The sequence below is a fragment of the Ursus maritimus genome, unplaced genomic scaffold (assembly GCF_017311325.1).
Source record: "Ursus maritimus isolate PB19 unplaced genomic scaffold, ASM1731132v1 scaffold_30, whole genome shotgun sequence".
NCBI classification, from domain to species: domain Eukaryota; kingdom Metazoa; phylum Chordata; class Mammalia; order Carnivora; family Ursidae; genus Ursus; species Ursus maritimus.
Window position 1 is genome coordinate 33574230 of NW_024425564.1, and position 21215 is coordinate 33595444.

Below are 21215 nucleotides of genomic sequence, written 5' to 3' on the forward strand. Positions count from 1 at the left end.
AAATGTTAGGGGAAGGAAATGAGTCTTGAAGAAGGTTTGACTATGGCTCATACAGACTGAAACTGGAAAATACTGAAAACAGTCTGTTAGGCCTCAACTAGACTTGCTCACCTCAAGTCTTTCAGATTCTCTTCCAAATGCATAGGGAACTGCTCATCAACAAGAATTTTTAGTGACCTCTTGAAAAATAATGCCCAGCTATTATTTTATTTCACATGACTAGAGTAATGTAGGAAGCCAGCAGCTCTATAGCTGGCAGTAACGTTTTAATTAAATCTTGCATGGGCACCTGCTTTTCGTAGGCAGAAGGAAAGTGAAGTGATCATGATAGGAAGAAATGGATATAGGAGTAAAAAATCAACCCAATGAGTAAATCATGTAAAGAACCTTAATAAGTCTAAAATGCATGTTAATGGATCAGAAAATACAATGGCTATAAGATTGATTTATTTTACAATATAATGGAACAGGCACCAAATAGATCAATTCTGGAGTATCTAGGGAGCAAATAAACTTTTTATTTAGAATTTTTAAAATACAAATGTATTAGTCTAGTTGTATTACTGACTATGCAGAATATAATTATATCAAAATAAGAATCGCATTCGCATAGTGTGTTATAGTTTACAAAGCCCATTTATGTTGTCTCATTTACCCTATAAAGTCTGCTGAGAGTGCATTAAAAAGCTATGAAATATGTATACTTGTGTTAAAAACAAATAACTCCCTGCTCTTCAACAAGAAGTCCTTTGTCAATGTTTTTGTCAACATTAAAATGACTCTTTACAGGTCATAAAATGGCTTATGAAATTTGGATTTTTATCTGTATCATAATCTGCAGAGATTTTTTTTTTCTTAAATAGGTTTGAAGGATGATGTGCCGTTAAAAAGAAAGGCCAAAGACTAAACAAGGAGAAGAGAAAGAGGAAGACTTCAAAGGTAAGCCTCCAACCTTGTCACAAGCAAATTCATAAGCACCTGTGGTTTACATGTCGATAAAGAAGAGGTTTAAGGAGAATATATTGGTCCTTTTTCTCTTCTCATTTTGATTATGGACTTTGTATACCTTACTTACAAACATATCTTGAAGAAGTAATGTGGTAATTGCATATCATTTTTCCTCTTTTAAAAATTATCAAAGTGGGGGCACCTGGGTGGCTCAGTTGGTGAAGCATCTGCCTTCGGCTCAGGTCATGATCTCAGGGTGCTGGGATCGAGTCTCACATCAGGCTCCCTGCTCAGTGGGTAGTCTGCTTCTCCCTCTTCTTCTGCCTCTCTGCCCTGCTTGTGCTCTGTCTCTCTCTCTATCTATCTCTATCTGAAGTAATAAAATCTTTAAAAAAAAAAAAAAACTATAGAAGTGGGGGCACCTGGGTGGTGCAGTTGGTTAAGGGGCCGACTCTTGGTTTTAGCTCAGGTCATGATCTCAGGGTCATGAGATTGAGCCCTGAGTTCATCTCCATGCTTGGCATGGAGGTGTGGAGTCTGCTTGAGATTCTCTCCTTCTCCCTCTGCCCCTTCTGCTCGTCCTCTCTCTCTCTCTCTCAATCTCTCTTCCTAAAACAAACAAATAAATCTGTAAAAAAATTATAAAAGTGGCTGCATGCCTACTGACTTAGAAGGTATTAAAAAGCTTATAATATAGAGTCACAATCTCTACCACTATTCCAAGAAAATAAAATACCTCTGCCATGATCTTTTGGTAGAAACACATTTTCACATTTTAAGGTCATGCTTATACAATTCTAGAATGCCTGATTTAAAAATGAAAGAGCTGTTAGCAGGCTTTCATGCCTTCCTGCATCCACACTGAGACTGAGTCCTTTAAGCAAATTGACCTTTTGGTTTGGTGTTGGATAAATGGTGTAAAGCGGTTCTGTGCCTATACCCTGCAGCACCGGCTCTGTGGAAAAGTGGCTCTAATGGGGACTTCACTCTCATTATCTCAGAGGGATTTTATGGGAGAGAAAGGCAGTATGAAAAAATCGAATGATATTTCAAAGAGAATAAATAGAACAGGGCCTGTGCCTGGCCTCACAACTGACTCACACACGGAGCCATGGGAAAACACTAATCTTTTTTGTGCCTCAATTTTCTGCCTCTCTTCTCTCAAGGAGACCATGAAGACAAATAATACAGAGTCTGTGATGTTCTTGGAGTTTCATGAGGCATAAAGACTTATTTCTGTTTTCATGGCTATGAACGTTTTTTAAGTAAAATAAAAAGTAATTGCATTTATTTGACTGAGATTCAAATTGCCAACAAATTGATACTATAGCATGTTGGTACATGTAGAGATCATAACAGTACCTATATGGGTTTACTTGCTGAAAGAGGAATTGTTCATGGAGAGAGGGAAGGAAAAATAAAATAAGATGAAATCAGAGAGGAAGACAAACCAGAAGAGATTCTTAACTGTAGGAAACAGACTGAGGGTTGCTGGAGGGGAGAGTGGGGGGATGGGGTAACTGGGTGATGGGCATTAAGGAGGGCACGAGATGTAATGAGCACTGGGTGTTATAGGCAACTGATGAATCACTAAATTCTACCCCTGAAACTAATAATACATTATATGTTAACTAAATTGAATTTAAAGAAAAAAATTTTTTAAAAAGAGGAGTTATCCAAGGGATTCTCAGCATTTTCACTTCCTTCAGCTACAAATACCTGGGTTTTTTTGGTTTACTTATTTACTTATTTTTATTTGAGAGAGTGCATGCACGTGTGGGGGGAGGAGCAGAGAGAGAATCTCAAGCAGACTCCGTGCTGAGCGTGGAGCCTGAAATGAGGCCTGATCGCAAGACGCTGAGATCATGACCTGAGCCGAAATCAAGAGTCAGACATTCAGTCGACTGAGCCACCCAGGTGCCCCAGCGAGCATCTGTTTTTGGTGCCAGTTTTGTTGCCCTTCTTGCTTCAGCAGTGTTTCTCCTACTCTAACTACCCACTGAGAGCACACTGTGCCCTGCTCACCTGTACTATCTCACATAATCGGGGACAAAGCTAGTGCAGCCAAAACAAGGAAGGAAGGGAGGAATGGAAAAGGAAGGACAACTCGGACCATCATCCACACCAACCCATGTACAGCTTTGTGCCAAGAAGTTTCGAGGTGCTTGTCACCAGGACAGGAAGAGCCCCCGCCCTCAGGAAGCTTACAGTCCATCACACACTTGGTCTGTTGAACCATGAACAAATAAACCACATAAGGGGGCATCAGATGGTAACAAGCACTATAAAAAGAAACAAACTTGGACAAGAGAACAGAGAGGGATAGAGGGCTGACACAGAACAGGCTAATTGTAGGAAGCCTCTCGGGAGAGTTTGGAAAGGGAGTTAAGGCATGACTTTCTCCTCCTGGGATCTCTGGGACATGACAGGTGTGCTGTACGGCCAAGAGTTGAATATCCATCTAAATGTATAACCGTGCATGCAGTTGAGATAGAGACCATAGATAGATTATAAAAAGAAGAAAACCATGCACAGATCCTCACTAATCAGCACCTAGAATGTCCTTCGGGGAGAGTGAAAATAACTCCCTCTTCATAGATGACCAAACAGCCAGATGCTACTGTTCCTGGCGCTCCATCATGATGGCCATGCTGGCAGTGAGGACGCGGCATCAAACAGGAACTAGGCTGTTTATAAAAGGAATACTCACGTGGACTCATTTAAGTACAACACTGGAAAATATTTTCACTCACTGCCCCACCCCCCCATTCATGCATTTCCTGGGATGTTAAGGCTTTCCCTAAAGAAAAGCCATCTCTAGAACCCATCACTTAACAAGAGTCACAGATAGAACATTACCGTTTGTGCAGCTGCTACCATAGCTGTAGTTGTTCCAATACAAACACGAGATTGCTCAGGAAACCTTGCTCACTAAGTAAATGCTGAGCCAAGCTGGAGAGCCTTTGTACATACCTTCCGTTTCTTCTCAGCCCTAGTTTATTTCATAATAATTGTCCAGCTTTTAAAAGGGACTTTATGAAGTGACATCATGTATCCTCTTTATGATACTGGAGGTGTCAATCCAAGAAGTAGATTCTAAATAACTGTAACATTTTCTATATTGGGACGAAAAGTTACTGGCTTCACTATGAGGAATTATAACTCTGTTGCGTTTTTGTAGGTGCAAAATTCTCACTGTAACCTGTTATAATTTAAAACTCCTTTCTAGTGATCGTTCTCCTCTAAGAATGAATCCAATCCTTTATCCACCTGGAAAGATGTATGAAACCCCTAAGGTCCCCAGAAACTACAAGCATACCTCATTTTATTGCACTTCACTTTACTGGGCATTGCAGATAATGTATTTTTCACAAATTGAAGGTTTGTGGCGGCCCTGCATCAAACAAGTCTATCAAGCACCCTTTTCCCAATAGCATTTGTTCACTTCATGTCTCTGTGTCACATTTTGGTAATTCCTGCAATTTCAAACTTTTTCATTATTGCTGTATTTGCTACAGCGATCTGTGATCAGTGATCTTTGATGTTATAATAGTGATGGTTTTGGGGGCACCAGGAACTATGCCCATATAGAGACAGCAAACTTAATCAATAAATGCTCTGTGTGTTCTAACTGCTCTACCAAACAGCCGTTCCCCAGTCTCTCTCCCTCTCCTTGGGCCCCCCTGTTCCCTGAGACACAGCAGTATTGAAATTAGGACAATCAATACCTCTACAGTGGCCCTTAGGAGTTCAAGTGAAAGGCAGAGTCAGTTGATGCGGCAAACTTCATTGTTGTCTTGTTTTAAGAAATTGCCACAGCCACCCCCACCATTAAGCCACCACCACCTGATCAGTCAGCAGCCGTCAACACTGAGGCAGAGACCCTCCACCAGCAAAAAGATTATGGCTTGCTGCCAGTTCAGATTTTCTAGCAATAAAGAATTTTTCAATTAATAGACATAATGTTATTACACCCTTAGTAGACTACGGTATAGTGTAAAAATAACACTTATAGGCACTGGGAAACCAAAAAGTTCATTTGCCTTGTTTTATCTATTTGCTTTATCGTGGGGGTCTGGAACCAAACCTGGAATTATCTGAGATACACTTACACTCTTTAGGAACGTACACAGTCCTGAAGTAAGTTGTGAAACAAACAATACACAACCGTTTAGTCTACCTAATACCAAGTAATTGATCTAACTAGTCGTTTATATGTTCTTGTAAACCAAAGCTCCACTGTACTATAATGATAAAGCATTGAGGACAATCAGACAATCCGTCCATGAGTGCATGGGAGAAGGTGGGAAATCAGTAAACCCAGTTGTTTATCCAACAAAAATAATTGACTCATTCTATAAATTCATGGCCAAAGACTCCTGGAAAACTATATCTAGAAGGAATTCAAGGCTGTCTGGCCCACGCATCTTATTTTAAGGATGATAAAACCATAGTTAGGGAGGTGAATGAGTTTACCTGTGATGTCATGACCAATACATTGGCGATCAAGAACTAGGATTAGAACCCATTCTCTGCCCTGTGTGGTTAGCACAGGGCAGGCCGTGTCTTGCGCTTTATATCCTGGAGAAGAAAGTAAGGCTTTTTGGGATTCCTTTCCTGGCACAGATCTAGCATCACTAAAAATCTATTCTGACTTCCATCACTCAGGCTCAAAAACATTTGTTTAGGACACTTTCTAGCTCTTTCATGATTTGACCCGTATTTTGTTTAATAACGAAGTTGAATTCCTGAGTCCCACCCTATAAAGAGAAACACTCGACCCCATGTGCCGGAAACCAGCTGTGCGGAGAGGGGCTACACCATGTCACACGTCCAGCTCTGCGTCAGAGCTCCACCCCTGAGCAAGAGGGACTTCAGCATTGAAGGAGCATAACTCGGACTGTTGCTATGAGGAATTTCTTTGTGCTCTGGTCCTATCTATTTTTGTCCTTTCTCCATGTCAAAGTCTCTGATGTTTTATAGAAAATCTGAAAATACATATCTGGATGACTTGGTCTGATTATGCAAGTACATGATTCAGTCCATACTCCTGCCTTCATCTGCTCTCTGACTCATGGTGTCACCTTTTAGCAGATGACTTTTCGGTGCCTCAGTTTCTTCAAAGACAAAGCAGAATTAGTAAAATACTAATCCCTTCTCCCCTTGATCAAAATTTTATATCGATAATTACTTTCTTTCTCTTAATTTAAATTCAGTTAGCCAACATAGAGTACATCATTAGTTTCAGATGTAGTGTTCAGTGATTCATCAGTAGCATGTAACACCCAGTGCACCTTGATCAAAATTTTATTAGGATATCTTTTTTTAAAAGTGCCTTTAAAATGATTCTACTTATGGGAGCCCCTGGGTGGCTCAGTCAGTTAAGCATCAGCCTTTGCTCAGGTCATAATCCCAGGGTCCTGGGATCAAGTCCCAAGTTGGGCTCCCTGCTCAGCGGGGAGTCTGCTTCTCCTTCTCCCTCTGCCCCTTCCCCTGTTCGTGATTTCTCTCTCTAATGAATAAATTTAAAAATCTTTAAAAAATAAAATTATTCTACTTATATATCATTACTAATAGACCCTTATTAATCATCTTCATTGTAAGGTATTAAATTAAAGGTACTGAAGATATCATCCTAACACTTAAAATATGAAAACTATGTTAACAAAAGAACTTGATCCATCACACTTTGCTGCTCCAATCAGGCAAAATACATTCTAAAATCTTTATATTTTATGAAATAATATCCTTCTGAAATGCTTAAAAGTTAAAAAAGAAATTTTTATATTTCCTCCCCTGCTCTCTCTTCCTGGATCATCTCTCCTGGCTGCCAGATCTGAAACAGGGTGAAAGGCCCTGAATGTAATACTGACCAACGGTTAAAAAGATGAGAGTATTGGTCACCATCAGTAGCACCAATCTGCATCACTTTTCTAAGATCAGGGCCATATTTTTTTTTTCTGAATTTGATGACATTTTCTAACCAGAATGCATTTTTGGCTAAGAACACACATTACAAGATAATTTTATGGATTCACTTTGTGGCCATGGGACAGGACAATGCTAACTATCTGTGGCTTCAACTTTGATTTTAGCCCCATAATTCTTTTTTTTTTTTTAAGATTTTATTTATTTGTTTGTCAGAATGAGAGAGAGAGCAAGAAAGAACACAAGCAGGGGGAGCAGCAGGCAAAGAAAGAAGCAGGCTCCCTGCTGAGCAAGGAGCCCAATGTGGGACTCGATCCCAGGACCATGAGATCATGACCTGAGGCGAAGGCAGACGCTTAACAGACTGAGCCACCCAGTCATCCCTAACCCATAATTCTTTCCAACTAAACTCAGTGTCCACACAGGGGCACTTGCTGGCAGCTTAGATTAATTTTTCCCTTGTAGATAAACATCACAACATGATTTCCAGATAAGGAATTGGAAAGATTTTAGGTCTTCTATTAGCCTGGATTACAAGACAAGTCCTGAGAGAACTTGGTTCAATGGGAAAATCCTCTTCTACATCGTTCCTTGCTTTGTCATTCTGAGACTGACTATGTCCACACAGGGAAAACCATCTGGAGGATAACTGGAAAATCTAAAAAAGTATTTCACATTTCCAGCTACATATGTATCTGCCTATATGGAGATAAGAAAACCAAACACCAAACGAGAATTACTCAAAATTTCGTTACTCACCAAAATTGGTGTCCCTCAGCAATTCCTTTTTTTTTTTTAACATGAATTAATAACCAATGCTTCTCTCTAAAGGTATTGATTAGATCAAATCAAGTAGCAATTTCCATCTTAAGAAGACCGAGTCCCAAACAACCCACCCAGAGCATAGTTTCATTTAACAGTTCCCTGGCCTCTTGTGTATAATAGACACTTCGTGCAACATGATGGAAGGCTAGGTCTACCCTCTCCATTATGCTCTACCATCCCGCCTGGACAGATGGATTCACAAATAATGACTGCAGTATCTAGTGGTAGAGTCAGTGAGGTGTAAAGGATTGGCCGAGCCATTTCTGATTAATAAAGCATGAAGCGTAAGTTGCCCAGCAGCCTTCAAACACAGTTTCTCTACAACATGACAATTAGCTAAAATGTGAGAGCAAGATCCATGAGATCTGAAAGCAAAATTGCAGACTGCGAAAGAGTAACATCATGTATTTTCCACCAGGGAACGGAGTTAAGCATCCGAGAGGACAATCCAAGACAAATTCCATCTGTACCAAGTGAGAGTACCCGCCTAATTCTTTAACATGTAAGTGTGAAGACTGCTGGTTTCTAAGAGATTAAAGATTTCTTGTCAAGACAATGAAAATCTTGGCTTCTCTGTTGCTTTCATTTTTGCATAATTTAAGTGAGCTGTGCCGTTATGTCTCATTTCATTTACGGAGAACCAGTTTCTAGCCATCGAGTGTTTGCGGGTAATTTTGCATTGAGTCAAAAAGCAGAGCAGCTTATAAGAAAGGCAGGTCTTTAAAAATGTCTTTTCCCTTAAGAAAAGAGCATTGTTCAGATAGACTAACATTACTCAGCCCAGTTCTCACCTTTAATATACCTTTTAATCCTGAAGCCAGAGCTCACGGGGCTGATGTCTGTGGATGTTCTCATTCCAGCTGGGAAGGATGAGTTCTTGCAGCAACATCTGTGGGTCCAAGCAGGCACAGGCTGCTGCTACTGAGGGCACGTACCAGCGCTACGGAGTCCGGTCCTATCTGCATCAGTTTTATGAGGACTGTACCACCTCTATCTGGGAGTATGAGGATGATTTCCAGATCCAGAGATCACCTAATAGGTGGAGCTCAGTATTCTGGAAGGTAAGGAAAGAACACGTGTGTAAGTCAAGAAATGGAAACGTTACTGGACATGGTAAACCCTGTAGCTATGAGGAACTGAGAGGTGTGGTCTTCTCTGTGTGCATCTGTCTTGATGATACTAAGTGCAGTCTTCTTCCCTTAGGAAAGGAGAATATAGATCTGGGGCTGAAGAAAGCCCTTGAGTGCAGCACAGTGGCTAATTTGCAGATTAAACATAAATAGGTATAAATGTCATCATTATTATTTTTGCTACTGTTATTGATGCGCCGCTAAATTCACCAGCTGCAAAGCCACCCATAGGCAAAACATTATATGCTTCCCGCCTCCCTTATTGGCTTGGTAAGTATCATTTGACAAATTGCGACAATTACTGAAAAGAAATTCATTGGGCATTGAGAGAGAGTTGATGCTGAGATGTAACACAATGGTCAGTGTGCAGTCTTGACCTCTACCAGACGTGATCATGAGGCTCTATGACCTTCAGCTTCTTCACATGAAAGCACCACATTGGACAATGTACTCAGTCATTCAGCATATAGTTAGTGAGCACCTACTCTGTGCTGAGAAGTTGCAATGTGCTAGAAATTAAAGCAATGAAAAGGAAAAGCCCTTGCCCTCTTGGAACTCGCAACCTATCATGGGAAACAGACCATAAGCCAATAAACCACATAATAGAAGGTCAGGTGGTGACAAGTGCTGTGCAGAGAAACGAAGCAGGGCAAGACGGTAGGGAGTGATGGAGGCCTGGTATTTACTATGCTGTTTGTAGACAGCCCTTCAGAGGAGATGACATTTGAGCAAGCACCAGGCTGAGCTGAGGGAGCAGATCATAACATGCATGCCCTTCTGGGCTGGGAAAATAGCAAGCCCAAAGCTCTGAAATGGGAACCAGTTTCACGTGCTTGAAAAACAGCAAGAGTTCCCACCTGGCTGGAGTGGAATGAGAGGAGAAAAAGGACAGGGGATGGACCCAGTGAAATAACAGGACACAAGATGATTTGTGTAGCACCTTGTAGATGATGATGAGGACACTGGCTTTTACCTTGAGAGACATGGGAAGCCACTTGAGCATTTTAAGCAGAGGAGTGACATGATCTGACTAATATTTCAACAGGATTGTGCTGGCTACAGTATGGAAAATAGATTATAGGAGGACAAGAGTAGAGGCAGCCAGATCATTCGGGAGGCTCCGAAAGCATGCAGGCAAGAGGTGATGATGGCTTGGATTAGGGTGGCGTTGGTAGAGATGGTGAGAAGTAGTCTGATTTAGCGTAAAGTTTAAAGACCAAGCTGATGAAGTAGACATGAGAGAAAGAAGAGTCAAGCATGCCTCTAAGGTTTGCATCCTGAGCCATTTTCTGAATGATGTTCTAATTTTCTGGGATGGGAAATACTGGGAAAGCAGCGGGAATGGTGGGGAACCAAGAGTTTGAGTTTGGCCATGATATGCTGGAGATACCTATCAGACATGTGAGTGGGGGTCTCTAGTGGTAATTTAAACACAGCTCATGGATTGGGAGTCCCTGACATACAGAATATATAAGAGGCAACAAGCTAGATAAAATGACCGAGGAAGAGAGTATGGACATAGAAGAGAAGAGGGCATCAGCATGTCCGAACATTTAGAGATCAAGAAAAGGGTGAAGATTTAGGAAGAGAGGCTGAGAAGGTACAGCCTTAGGTGGGGCCTCAGGTCCCCCCCAGCTCGGGGATCCCAATCATCCCCAACCTCCTCCCAAAAGATCACAGAATGTTTTACATTGATGTTGACATAAACTTACAACTTATTGGCAATATAGTTTAACAAGAGGCAATGTCGCATAAAGCTTATGAGCACGGACTCCATCCTCAGATTACACGGGTTCAAACCTCAGCTCTTCCATTTAGTAGCACTGTACCTTTGGGCAAGTTAATTGACCTTAGTGGGCCCCAGTGGTGATGCTTATTGTACCTACCAGGTTAAGTTGTGTGAATTAAGTAAGATGTTTCGTATGCATTCAAGCATTCAGTGTGTTAACTCCTACTATCAGAGGTACTATGAAACATTGGATCCTGAAGTAGAAAGAAAATTTGAAATCTAGTTAATAAATAAAGTACCGGGCAACACAGTTGTTAACATGGATTACCCAAGACCTGCGTTAATTCAGTATCTTACAAGTGTCATGGACTCTGCATTAGAAGTGATTGAGGCAGCATCCTTGCCCTGTAGAAATGTCATCTCTGATGAATCCTTACTGGCCTGGACCGATGAAATACATAGCCAAGCTTGGCACATCTTGTATTTACCCAGTTAAGTGGGTGGTTGCTTCCCTATGTGTCAAAAAACAAATATTTGGCTGACAGATCCGTCGTGCCAAGAGCCTGAAATGCCACTGTCATACAGAACATTGAAAGCATTCACATGGTTCCAAGGCACTACCAGTTCGAGACTTGAGAAGCTCTAAATCCATCAAGTAGTACATAGGTATGGATTTAAAATAAAGAACTCACAGTAAATTACCAACCCCAGAATTCAGATTTCAGAATCCTCTCTTCTATTTTACATAAACAAGATTCAGAGTATTTGTTCCCTATTGTGCCAGACCTACTTCAGAGACGAAAAACAGGCAAAAGTCCATGGACTCAGGGAGATTATATTCCAGGAAAATCCAAATCCTAGACTCAGATCGTAATCACAAAACATGACACTGGCATTCAGAAGCTTAGAGTCAGCCTGAATCACCTAAGAATTCACTGTCTTACAGACCTCCCCTCTACTAAGGGAACAAACTAACTGTTCGGTTTTCTTCTAGGAAGGACAAGTGAATCCATTCCAGTGGGTTTTATGAAATGTTTTGTATCAGTACAGAGAAAGGCAATGATTGTGCACGTTTCTAATTATGATTCTTTTTCGTGATTTTTTTTCTTTCATTTCAAACTGCATGTGTAGGTGGTTCAAGTTATGGGCTTCCCCTTTCCCCATTCCCAGCAAAGTGGTGCTAAGGGATTGCTGGTCTCTTGCTAGAGGCTAGGACACTGCCACTGAGCTGGCTCCTTAGCAGCCGAAAGCTTGGAGGGGCTTAATGAGAATGGAGACTGGAATCTAATGAGCTTGAGTTAGAATCTTTGCCTGGTCACATGGATCCATGTAGCCTGTGTCTCACAATGCTATTCATCCTTTCCTTCTACAAATGTTTACGTGTCCACTGTGTGCACAGTTATGCGGTAGGCTCTGGGATTCATTTGTGAATAAGATGCTGTCTTCACCTGTGAATCGGATACAACCTTGACCTGAAGGGGTTCGCAGACAAAGAAGAAGGGCAGACATGTCCACAGACAGTTACAATCCAGCATGATAAACACTACCCTAAAATAGTCCCAGTACTTACTGGGAGCATGGGGTCTGAGGGCAGGGAGGGTCTGATGCAGCCTGGGCAAGGAGTGGCTCCCCAGAGAGAGCACCTGTGAACAAGCAGGAGCTGGGCATCCCGGTAGGAAGAAATGTGTTGCGAAAGCTGAGTCATGAGAGATGATGGCACATTCAGGAGATGGCCAACAGCTCTGTACGGCTGGGGTAAGGGGGGAAGTTGGAGGAGAGGGGACAAGAGATGAGTGGGGGAATGTATTTAAGAGCTGGATCGCAGAAGACTTTGAAAAGCTTTGAAATCGGAAATTTCTCCAGAACCTTCCAGCTTGAGTACAGTGAAGGGGCAAGATAATTAACACAGGCTTTCTTGGGGAGGTTGTCTCTTAGTTAGGTGTAAACACACACACACACACACGCACGCACGCACACGTAGGATTACACACAATCTCTGTGCCTCACAGGCTGTACCCCGGGGCTGCCTCAGCCACACTCCTTTATCCCAGTGTCTACAACTCCTGCCACCTGCAAAGGTCTCTGTGATGGGCTCCCACCGACCCCCTGGTACCCACTGCCCTGACCAGGAACCAAACTGGCTGTGGTAGGACTTTTCTTCTTAGTCTTGCACTTGACCTTGATGAAAGCTGTTGCCACCTGATTGTGTAGCAAATCATCTCAGTAAGGCAGGTATAAACTAAGGGGAGCGATCTCCTTACTCCATTCATGCTTTCCTCACCTCAGGGTCACCCTCCTTCTAACCTTCTCCTCAACCCATACTAGAAACCTCTCAGCGTCCCCACAGCAATATGCAGGTACAACATAAGACTGCTTCCTCCATAGCCTCACTGAACGGGAGAGACTCTGGCCCCTCTCTTTTCCCCAAGACCCTCCTCCTAACTGTCCTGATCTCTAGTTTTCCCCCTGAGCTATGTCGGAGTTTATACTTCTGTCTTAGACTTCTCTTCAAAGTGTTGCTAGAGGTTACAGAGTTGGTTTTATACTAGAAATGAGAGGAGCTCGGTGAAAGGGTGGATGGCAGGAACACAGAGAAAGTAGGACGGAAGGAACGAAGGGAAGGGAAGAGGAAGAGAGGAAAGAAAGAAGGAAGGAGTACCATTTTGAATATTTGGGGCTTGAGGAGCCTTTGGGACATTTCATGTAGATCTTCCCATTGGCTGTCAGAAGTACGGGCTAGAGCCCAGGAAGGAAATCCTGGCTGGAGATGGAGATTGGAAGTCATTGGCATACAGGTGGGAGTTGAAACTGCAGCCACACATTCAACCCTAGAGAGATCATCTTGAACAAGAGATGTGAGTCAAGGCGGAACCCTGGGGAACACCATTAATTTAAGAACATCTGGTGAAACAGGCTGAGAGTGCGTTGTTAAAGACGCAGATGTGAAAACAGGAGAGTCGTGTCAGAGACAACAATAGGTGAAGGTTTTTAAGGAGACAAAATTGCTTAACATCACTGACTGCAGAATATTCGAATGAGGTCACATTGGATTGGACAATTAGGAGGGCTTTAGTGACCTCAGAGAAACCAACTTCAGTGAAATTGTGGGATTCAGCTTGAATATCAAGGGTCGGATGAGTTCAAGCAGTAGCCTAAGAGAGACATGGGGCTCTGGAATCGCTTTTGAAACAATTGAATGTGTTCCCACGCGGGAGGAACCGAGCCTCCATCAGGTAGGATGCTGAGCGCCGAGCGCGGGACACCAGGTATCCTGCCTGGAGGGCGTGGGCCTCGGTCCCAGCTGGACACCGGTGGTTGCTCCACAAAGCTCAGTGTCCTACAGGCAGGTCAGGCCAGAGGAGTTCTCTCTGCGTCACTGCTGGCAGGGGACACCACTCAGAGCCCTGGCCCTGCTCAGGAGAGGTCAGAGTGGCCCTTGGGGCTGAGGAAGAAGACGGGCCCGACTTCCGCTTTCTTGTGCTTCCCCTGAGTGCTACCTCGAAGCCAGATGGCTCCTTTCACCTTCAGCTCCCCCAGCTCCCCCACCGTCCTTCCTGCCACGCTGGTTCTCGCTTCCAGCGGTCATTACCACGTCCTCCGCCAGGACAGCTGCGCAGCTCCTGCTGCCAGCCCTGCTGTTTTGGAGCAAACGGAGGTATGTTCAGACCTCATCAGCTCACACAGAGATGACGACGGCGATGTCGTTCCGAGTCACAGCAGGGTTTCTGGAATCCGGGTTCTCCTCCCTATCCAAGTCCCCTTTCCAGCAGCAGATGCTGGATTCTCACACATCCTCCCCATAGCCGGGAGGGCCATCAGAAGTCACTGTCCTTGCTGTTGTCTGTAAGGTCTGTCACAGCGGAGAGAGGCCCTTCTCTCTCAGCACTGGGCTGGCCTGACCACCAGCTGTCCCAGGCTTTCTGCCAGTTCCCAGGGAGCCCTCACCTCATGGCGTTCCAGCTCTCTGCATGGACCCACACAGGGCTGGTTGCACACTCGGACCCTTAAGGACCCGTGCTGCATTTTTTAAACTCTATTAAATAGAGCCCCCTTTCTCTTAGACCGAGGGCCACTCCAACTCAGAGCTGTGTCCAGAGACAGCTTCGATGATTCTGTGTGGCATCACTCCCAAAATCTTTATTCCTTCCGATTCTCCAAGATGGTACCAGCATTAAGCCGATGCATCCCAACATCCCTTCTCACCTCTGTCCGACTCTCGGTTAAGACACAGCATATTTAGATCCCATGGCTGCCCCTCCACTCCCTCCACTCCCACCACCCCACACTCTCCCAGACACGTTGTCACAATGTTTGGGGCCCTTTCTGGGCCCATGTCTTGGAGATCCTCTTCTGACTGGCATGGAGGGCACCTTCTGGATCCTGGAGTTGGCCGTTCGCCACCATCACGCTCCCTCCACAGACGGCAGGCCTCTCTGGGACACTCTGATTCAATGGGGAAAAGGGAGCAGGCTCAGGGAGGCCAGCCACTTCCCAGTGCTTGAAGCGAGCAGGAGTTCTGCCATCTGCAAGGCACGGTTTGCCTTTTAGCTTCCGAGTGAGATTCCAAGAGTGGATTTTAATCTCTAAAGCACTGCTCAGTTGGGAACAGCCTGCTCTGAGAACCAGTCACCTGGCTCCGTAGTCAGCAGTCTGGCGGGTTCAGTCAGTCAGTTAGGAATACTTACAGAGTGGAAGGCAGGAACAGAAGACACGGAGCCCTGGCCTCAGTGGCTCTCAGAACCTCAGACACTACGATGGATACATTCTTACCGTCCTCGGTTTTTGAAAGTGAATGCCGATTCTTGAGGAAGACGAGGATTGAGTGACATATGAAGCATGTCACCGTGGATATTTAATTTAGCTTTTGCATTCAGAATTTTCCAATGTGACTCATTTTTTAAGTTACAAATAAGGGTTAGGCTTTGGAAGTGAATTTGCCACTGTTTTTAGAAAAATGTAGAAAGCCATCCAAAATGTTGTATTTTACAACCCAACTTTTCCTATAGTACTTAAATCTTATGTAGGAAAGTTTCTGTTCTTTTCGGAAGACATTATATTGACTCTGTTTCTTCAGTTTCTTTATAATATTACATAATGGAAATTTGTCCCTATATGGTGACTAAAACTCTGTGGTAGTTTAAAAAAATAATAATAGCAGATAATATATTACACAGTCATTGGTGAGGTATCATGGGAGAATTGAAGGGAGCATGAGGCTTGGAAGTCACACAGACCTGGGTTAGAGCCCAGTCACGCCACCTGCTAGCTGCAAGACCTTAAATTTTGCTTCTTCCACCCCACTCACCTCGGTCTCTTACAGGTGAAATGGGAATAAAAATACCTCCTTTGCATAAGAGGCTGCTGAGGACCAAGTGAAAAACATATCAAACACTATGCCTAAGAGATACTCAATAATACTAGCTCTCTGATGGATTTGTCAATATGTTTTCCTTCTATTATCCAAACCTTCTTTATTAGTGTATTACCCTAAAATTTAATATATAAGTTAAATAAATATGCTTTAAACTCAAAGCTCAAGGTTAAGAAGTGTTGTGCGTTTGGTTTTTTCCAACTTTGTGATGCTAACCAAAAGCAATTAGGAACAGGAGGAAATGAAAAATGTATTTAAAAAATAAATAACTATATTAGCTGTTCTTCAAGTGCTCAGATCGTTATAACGCTGTTGCCAATGCAGCATCATTTCACAAGAGGTGCCTTTCCAAACAGATGTAATAATAGCTGCTTATTACCAATGCATTGCTTCTCCAGGCACGGGGCTCAGTGCCTTCGAGCCTGGCCTCACTTGGTTCTCACCACAATTGCGATTATCATGTAGCATTTTATAGATGGGGCAATTAACGATGAAAGTGTTTAAGTAACTTTCCTTGTATGCTTGAAGTACTAGTTGGCAGTGCCGGAACCCAAGCTTGAAATCTGTCCCTTCCAAGCTTCCAAACCACCAGATGGTAGACAATCCTCTCCCACTTCAGTGTGTTACATTGAACTCGAACTGGAGCTAACACAGTTTCTCTGCAACTTGCTAGCTGTCACCCATCCTTGGGCCAGTGACCCACTCTCTTTGAGGCGACATTTCCTGACCTGTATACTAGCAATTATGGTTCCTTCCCGGTAACTTAGGGGAAGAGGTGGGTGGTTACGTGGATTGCCAATGTCCTCCATCCAAATCACCGGGAACATACCTGTACATTAGACAAGTTGAGTTGATTCCTCATCAGAGGGAGAGAGGTGACACCAGAGGGTCTCCTGGGGCATTTCAGTAAGAGTGTGAGGAAGGATGTGTTACAGGGCTTTGGGTGGGCAGAGGGTCTGCAGGAGCTGGAGTTCACTCTGGATTGTCAGGGCCAATTCTATGATTGGGCAATAAATAAATAATAAATCTTACCCACGGGGAGGGGCAGACTAGGGTAAGACTAAAGCTGTAATGGGTGAAGAAGTAGCCGATGTTCATATTACTGGGGGTGAAGGGGAGGCTGTGGATAGTGTGTGCTTTGCACAATGACGCTGCTTTTGTCTGTGCTTAGACAGAAACGATGGCGCGGACTTGTTTCGTGTCCCTCCGTGACAGGCGCAGAATGAGCTTGACGGATGTGGACATTCTGCGTCACAGATTATATCCATAGGCGAACAACGTGGCCTCAGTGTGAGGGCCAGGCCAGCTTCTGAGAGCACCAGGACCCAGTGGAGAGAGTGAGGCTAGTTCCCAGGTATCGGGGCTGCTTTGCTCTTCCTCAAAGACTGCAGGAGACAACCAAAACCAAAAGCAGCTCTGTCAGCTGCAAAGCTTGGACAACCAGAAAGCTCCACGGAAAAATCAGGGCAGTGCTGCCGTGTCTGGTTGGCATTAAAATCAGAAGGGCCTCCTTTCACCTTCTTTTATCATTAGGAAATGATGTAGGCTTCTTGTTGCAAATTTGGGGTGCACGGGAATATTAACTGCTCCCAGAAACCAAGTCCCACTCTGGATGGCTCAGGAGAGCCGCAGCGCTGAGCTTACTCTGTCTTGCCTCCCCGTGTCTTTCTCCAGGTCGGACTCATCTCCGGCACGGTCTTCGTGATTCTCGGACTGACTGTTCTGGCAGTGGGCTTTCTGGTGCCCCCCAAAATTGAAGCCTTTGGCGAAGCCGACTTTGTGGTGGTCGACACGCACGCCGTGCAGTTTAACGGAGCCCTAGAGGCGTGCAAGCTGGCAGGGGCCGTTCTCTTCTGTCTCGGGGGCACATCCATGGCAGGGTGCCTGCTGACCTCGGTGTTCGTGAGAAGCTACTCCAAAGAGGAGAAATTCCTTCAGCAAAAGTTTAAAGAGCGCATTGCAGACATCAAGGCCCACACCCAGCCCATTACAAAAGCCCCGGGCCCCGGCGAAACCAAGATTCCAGTCACTCTGTCCAGGGTTCAAAATGTCCAGCCTGTTTCGGCAACCTGAGACGCCTCCCACTCCAGGCTCCCCTCTCTGATTGCACACAGTGTTCACAGGGAGCGGGGCCGGGTTTGGAGATGATGGGGCTTGGGCGTTGGCTGGCCCAGGGTGGGGCTCAGCTGCGGGCAGCGCGGTGCCTGAGCTCACATTGGCTCGGTTTGGGGGGCTCGGAAGGAGGTGATGCCCATGGAGACCCGTGCATTTGCACCGAGCTGCTCCGGGGGTCCTCTGTGTGCCCTCTGGAGCTCCCTCTCAAGTATCGTGACTCTCTTGTCATTTCCCGCGTTACTGAGAGCACCCAACGGTTTAGACCAGTTGGATGACCAGTGGCTAACGCGGTGTGTTTTATTTTCTACTATCAGTTTCCTGATCTTTCTTGTGTGGTGCTGCTTCGATTCCTGTCTCACTACATGTAAGATAGTGTCGTGCGTGTTCATAGAAAAATCGAGCTCCTTGATTTTGACCCAAACATTCGTCTTTTAACTCTGTCTTCACATGAGGTTAGTGAGATTGGAAACAAATTTATTGGAGCGTTCTGCCAATCTTTTTTTGGTCTTGTTTGTTTTCTCCAGGGTTTTCACTTGAAAAGCTAAAATTGCCAATCTTGGGGAAGAAATTAACATTAGGAGTATCTGTGCAGTGTCCGAAAGCCGGGGAACGAAATGCTACTACTACCTAGCTGTGTGATCTTGGAGGATTCGTTTAACCTCCCCCGGCCTCAGTTTCCCCATGTATAGGACAGAGATCCTGGACTGTGGTGTCTGAGATTCCTTTTTTGCCACGTGTCATCGTGTATCCCTGGGGCCATGATTGTGATGTCCCCGGGGCTCTCAGCTCGGTGGGACTGTTTGAGATCTGGACTCCCAGAAAATCTCCGAATCAGCAGCTACTCACCTTTCAATATCCAACCCCAGCAGTTTATACAGCGCTCTCGTGTTTTTATAAAGATGAAAGTAAGCCATCCTCAAATAAGAAACCTGTGAGTAGATATTAACCTTAAAAAGGGTTTTCTTCCTATAATAAGATGTTTTATTCTCCAGCAAGATGCTCATCTCACCCCTATGCACTTTTACTTAATCTGTGGATTTAAACTGGACTAAGGAACACGTGACCTTGGTATTCTCTCAGAAATTGTGTCTCCCTTCTCTTTCTTCCTTCACTGGATAAATAAAATATGTGACCGAGCAGAACTTGAGTTGCACCGTCATTCCTGTGCTGCAGCTCTTTCTCTCCAAGGAGTCTGTTTTCTCTCCAAGGAGCGAGTCTCCATCCTGAGGCTGGATGGGCAAGCTCTCCTGTTTCCCTGGTGAAACGAAGAACAAAGCAAGCGATTAGTGCTCTCGGTGCACACTGTTTGTTTTGCCCGGTCCAGCAGGGAACACGGGGCAGATCGTCATCCTCAACAAGGATCATGGGCCAGATAGGGGAGAAATCATTCCAGTGTCCTCAGGTTCTCACCTTGCCATGGAAATCGCATTTTAATTGTATGCTTTGAAGCCTTACCTAAGCCCAAGCATCTGTTCGAGGCAGCATCATTTGAAGCTTTCCATGCTTGCTTCTGCGCTGTGTACCAAGGAATCTTGGAGGATGCGACTTGACTTGTAAAAGCCTCCAGAATGAAAAATAATGGTGGCAGGGCTTGGGAACCTTCAGGTACAGGCAGGATAGCCATAAAAAAGCAGCTCTGTTCCCCCAAGGACCTAAAGAAAACCAAAACAGGGAGAGGAGAAGCTGAGCGCAGGTGTGTGAGGACCCTCCCAGCGCCCTTGGGAGGGACTGTGGGAAAGCAGAGGAAAAGAAAATGCAGTTTGATCTTTGGAAAGAGCAAGGACTACCTGCTGAGTAGACAGCAGTGGGATGGCAGGCAGAACGGCCTTACAGCCTCGGTCTCATTCTGTCTGCTCTCCGGGAGCTGGTCCCTCCTCCCTGCTACTGAAATTCCCATAGGTGCGTGGAAGTGCATGCCCACCGCCAGGGAGGGAGGCCAGGTAGGCTGTGCCCACACTGCAACTGGAGAAACAGAATGCGTTCAGGCACGGAGATCACACAGGAATAGCGTGCAATCGGCACCAACCCTAGATGATATAGGCCTGCCCACGTCGGCACAGGTCCCACAAGCACTCGGGGAGCTGCAGTGAGGGACCCCTCCTGCTTCCCAGGGCAAGCTCCTGCGTCTTACCGTGGCTCTATGTGGTTAGTAAGCTTACCCTCAGATCTTTCCAAAATCTTCCCTTCTATACCTTCCATGCATTGGACCAAATCCCATCATTCGAAGTTACTGCAAGCCTATTCTCACTTACAAAGGCTCACTCACCACCCCACTGCAGCCCCAGGCTAGGAAGATTTTCATTCAACTATTTCCTGTCCCCTCCGCAGTGTCTTCTGCAGGGAGACATGCCTGTGTGTTCTTACTGTTGCTATTTCATCCGTGCAACCTATGAAATGGGGTCCCTACCAGTTTTCAAGTGTGCATAGGTTATAGATCCCAGAACATACTGTGTGCACGAAACCTCAAACCTGAGAACTGATGGCAGGGGACTGTGTAGCAGCCTCTCCATGAGCATCTGAGGCCTCCCGGGATCCGATCTAGCTCCTTCCCAGTCTTAACTCTGACACTCACTCCAGAGCCCTGCATCCCGGCCACGCGCCACCACTCTCCTCTCCCAGCGTGCCTTCACTCACGGGGCTTATCTTCCCAGCCATAACCACCTGCGCTGGAGATTGAACCATCATTCGAGGCCCCATGAGGAAGTAATAGCAATAATCATAAGACCTAATATGTACTGAGTAGAAGCATTTTATGTAAGTAATTCATCTGATTCTCACCAAAAAACCCTGTGAGGTCAGAGCTACTGTCATATGCCCAACTGACGGGAGAGGAAATAGGCAAAGAGAGAACCACTTGCCCGAGAAGAAACCAGATTCAAATCTCAGCCACCTGGCTGCAGAGTCTGCAAGCTCCCGTTTCATCCAACGTGCTCTCTGCCGCTTTTCCTCTCTCCCTTCCCCGACCCCTGGTTCAGACTCACAGTCTCTTCCTCAATACAGCCAGCAATTTGTACAAACATGTTCTATCACACTTACCTGTCTCTATTATAGTGATTGGTTTACACATCTGTTTCTTCCATTAGCGGCTGGACTATTAGCTGTTTGGGTACAGGGACTACATCTTAATGAGGGTGAACCCTCAAAAATGCATATGTAAAAGCTATGTGCT

General features: G+C 44.8%; 1 protein-coding gene across 1 annotated transcript; it reads left to right on the forward strand.

Moving 5' to 3' along the window:
• The first annotated feature begins 861 nt into the window (after positions 1-861).
• On the forward strand, positions 862-18004 carry NRSN1 (neurensin 1). Its single transcript, XM_008707721.2, has 4 exons — positions 862-939; positions 8120-8203; positions 8562-8762; positions 17606-18004. Exons 3-4 carry the CDS (start codon positions 8571-8573, stop codon positions 18002-18004), a joined length of 591 nt encoding a protein of 196 aa, XP_008705943.1. The 5' UTR covers positions 862-939; positions 8120-8203; positions 8562-8570.
• Positions 18005-21215: the final 3211 nt, after the last annotated feature.

What these genes read in the sequence shown, in the direction of transcription:
- NRSN1 (XM_008707721.2), top strand. Translation starts at nt 8,571, where the DNA reads ATGAGTTCTTGCAGCAACATCTGTGGGTCCAAGCAGGCACAGGCTGCT. An exon ending in GGAGCTCAGTATTCTGGAAG is followed by an intron (nt 8,763 to 17,605) that starts GTAAGGAAAGAA and finishes GTCTTTCTCCAG; the next exon opens with GTCGGACTCATCTCCGGCAC.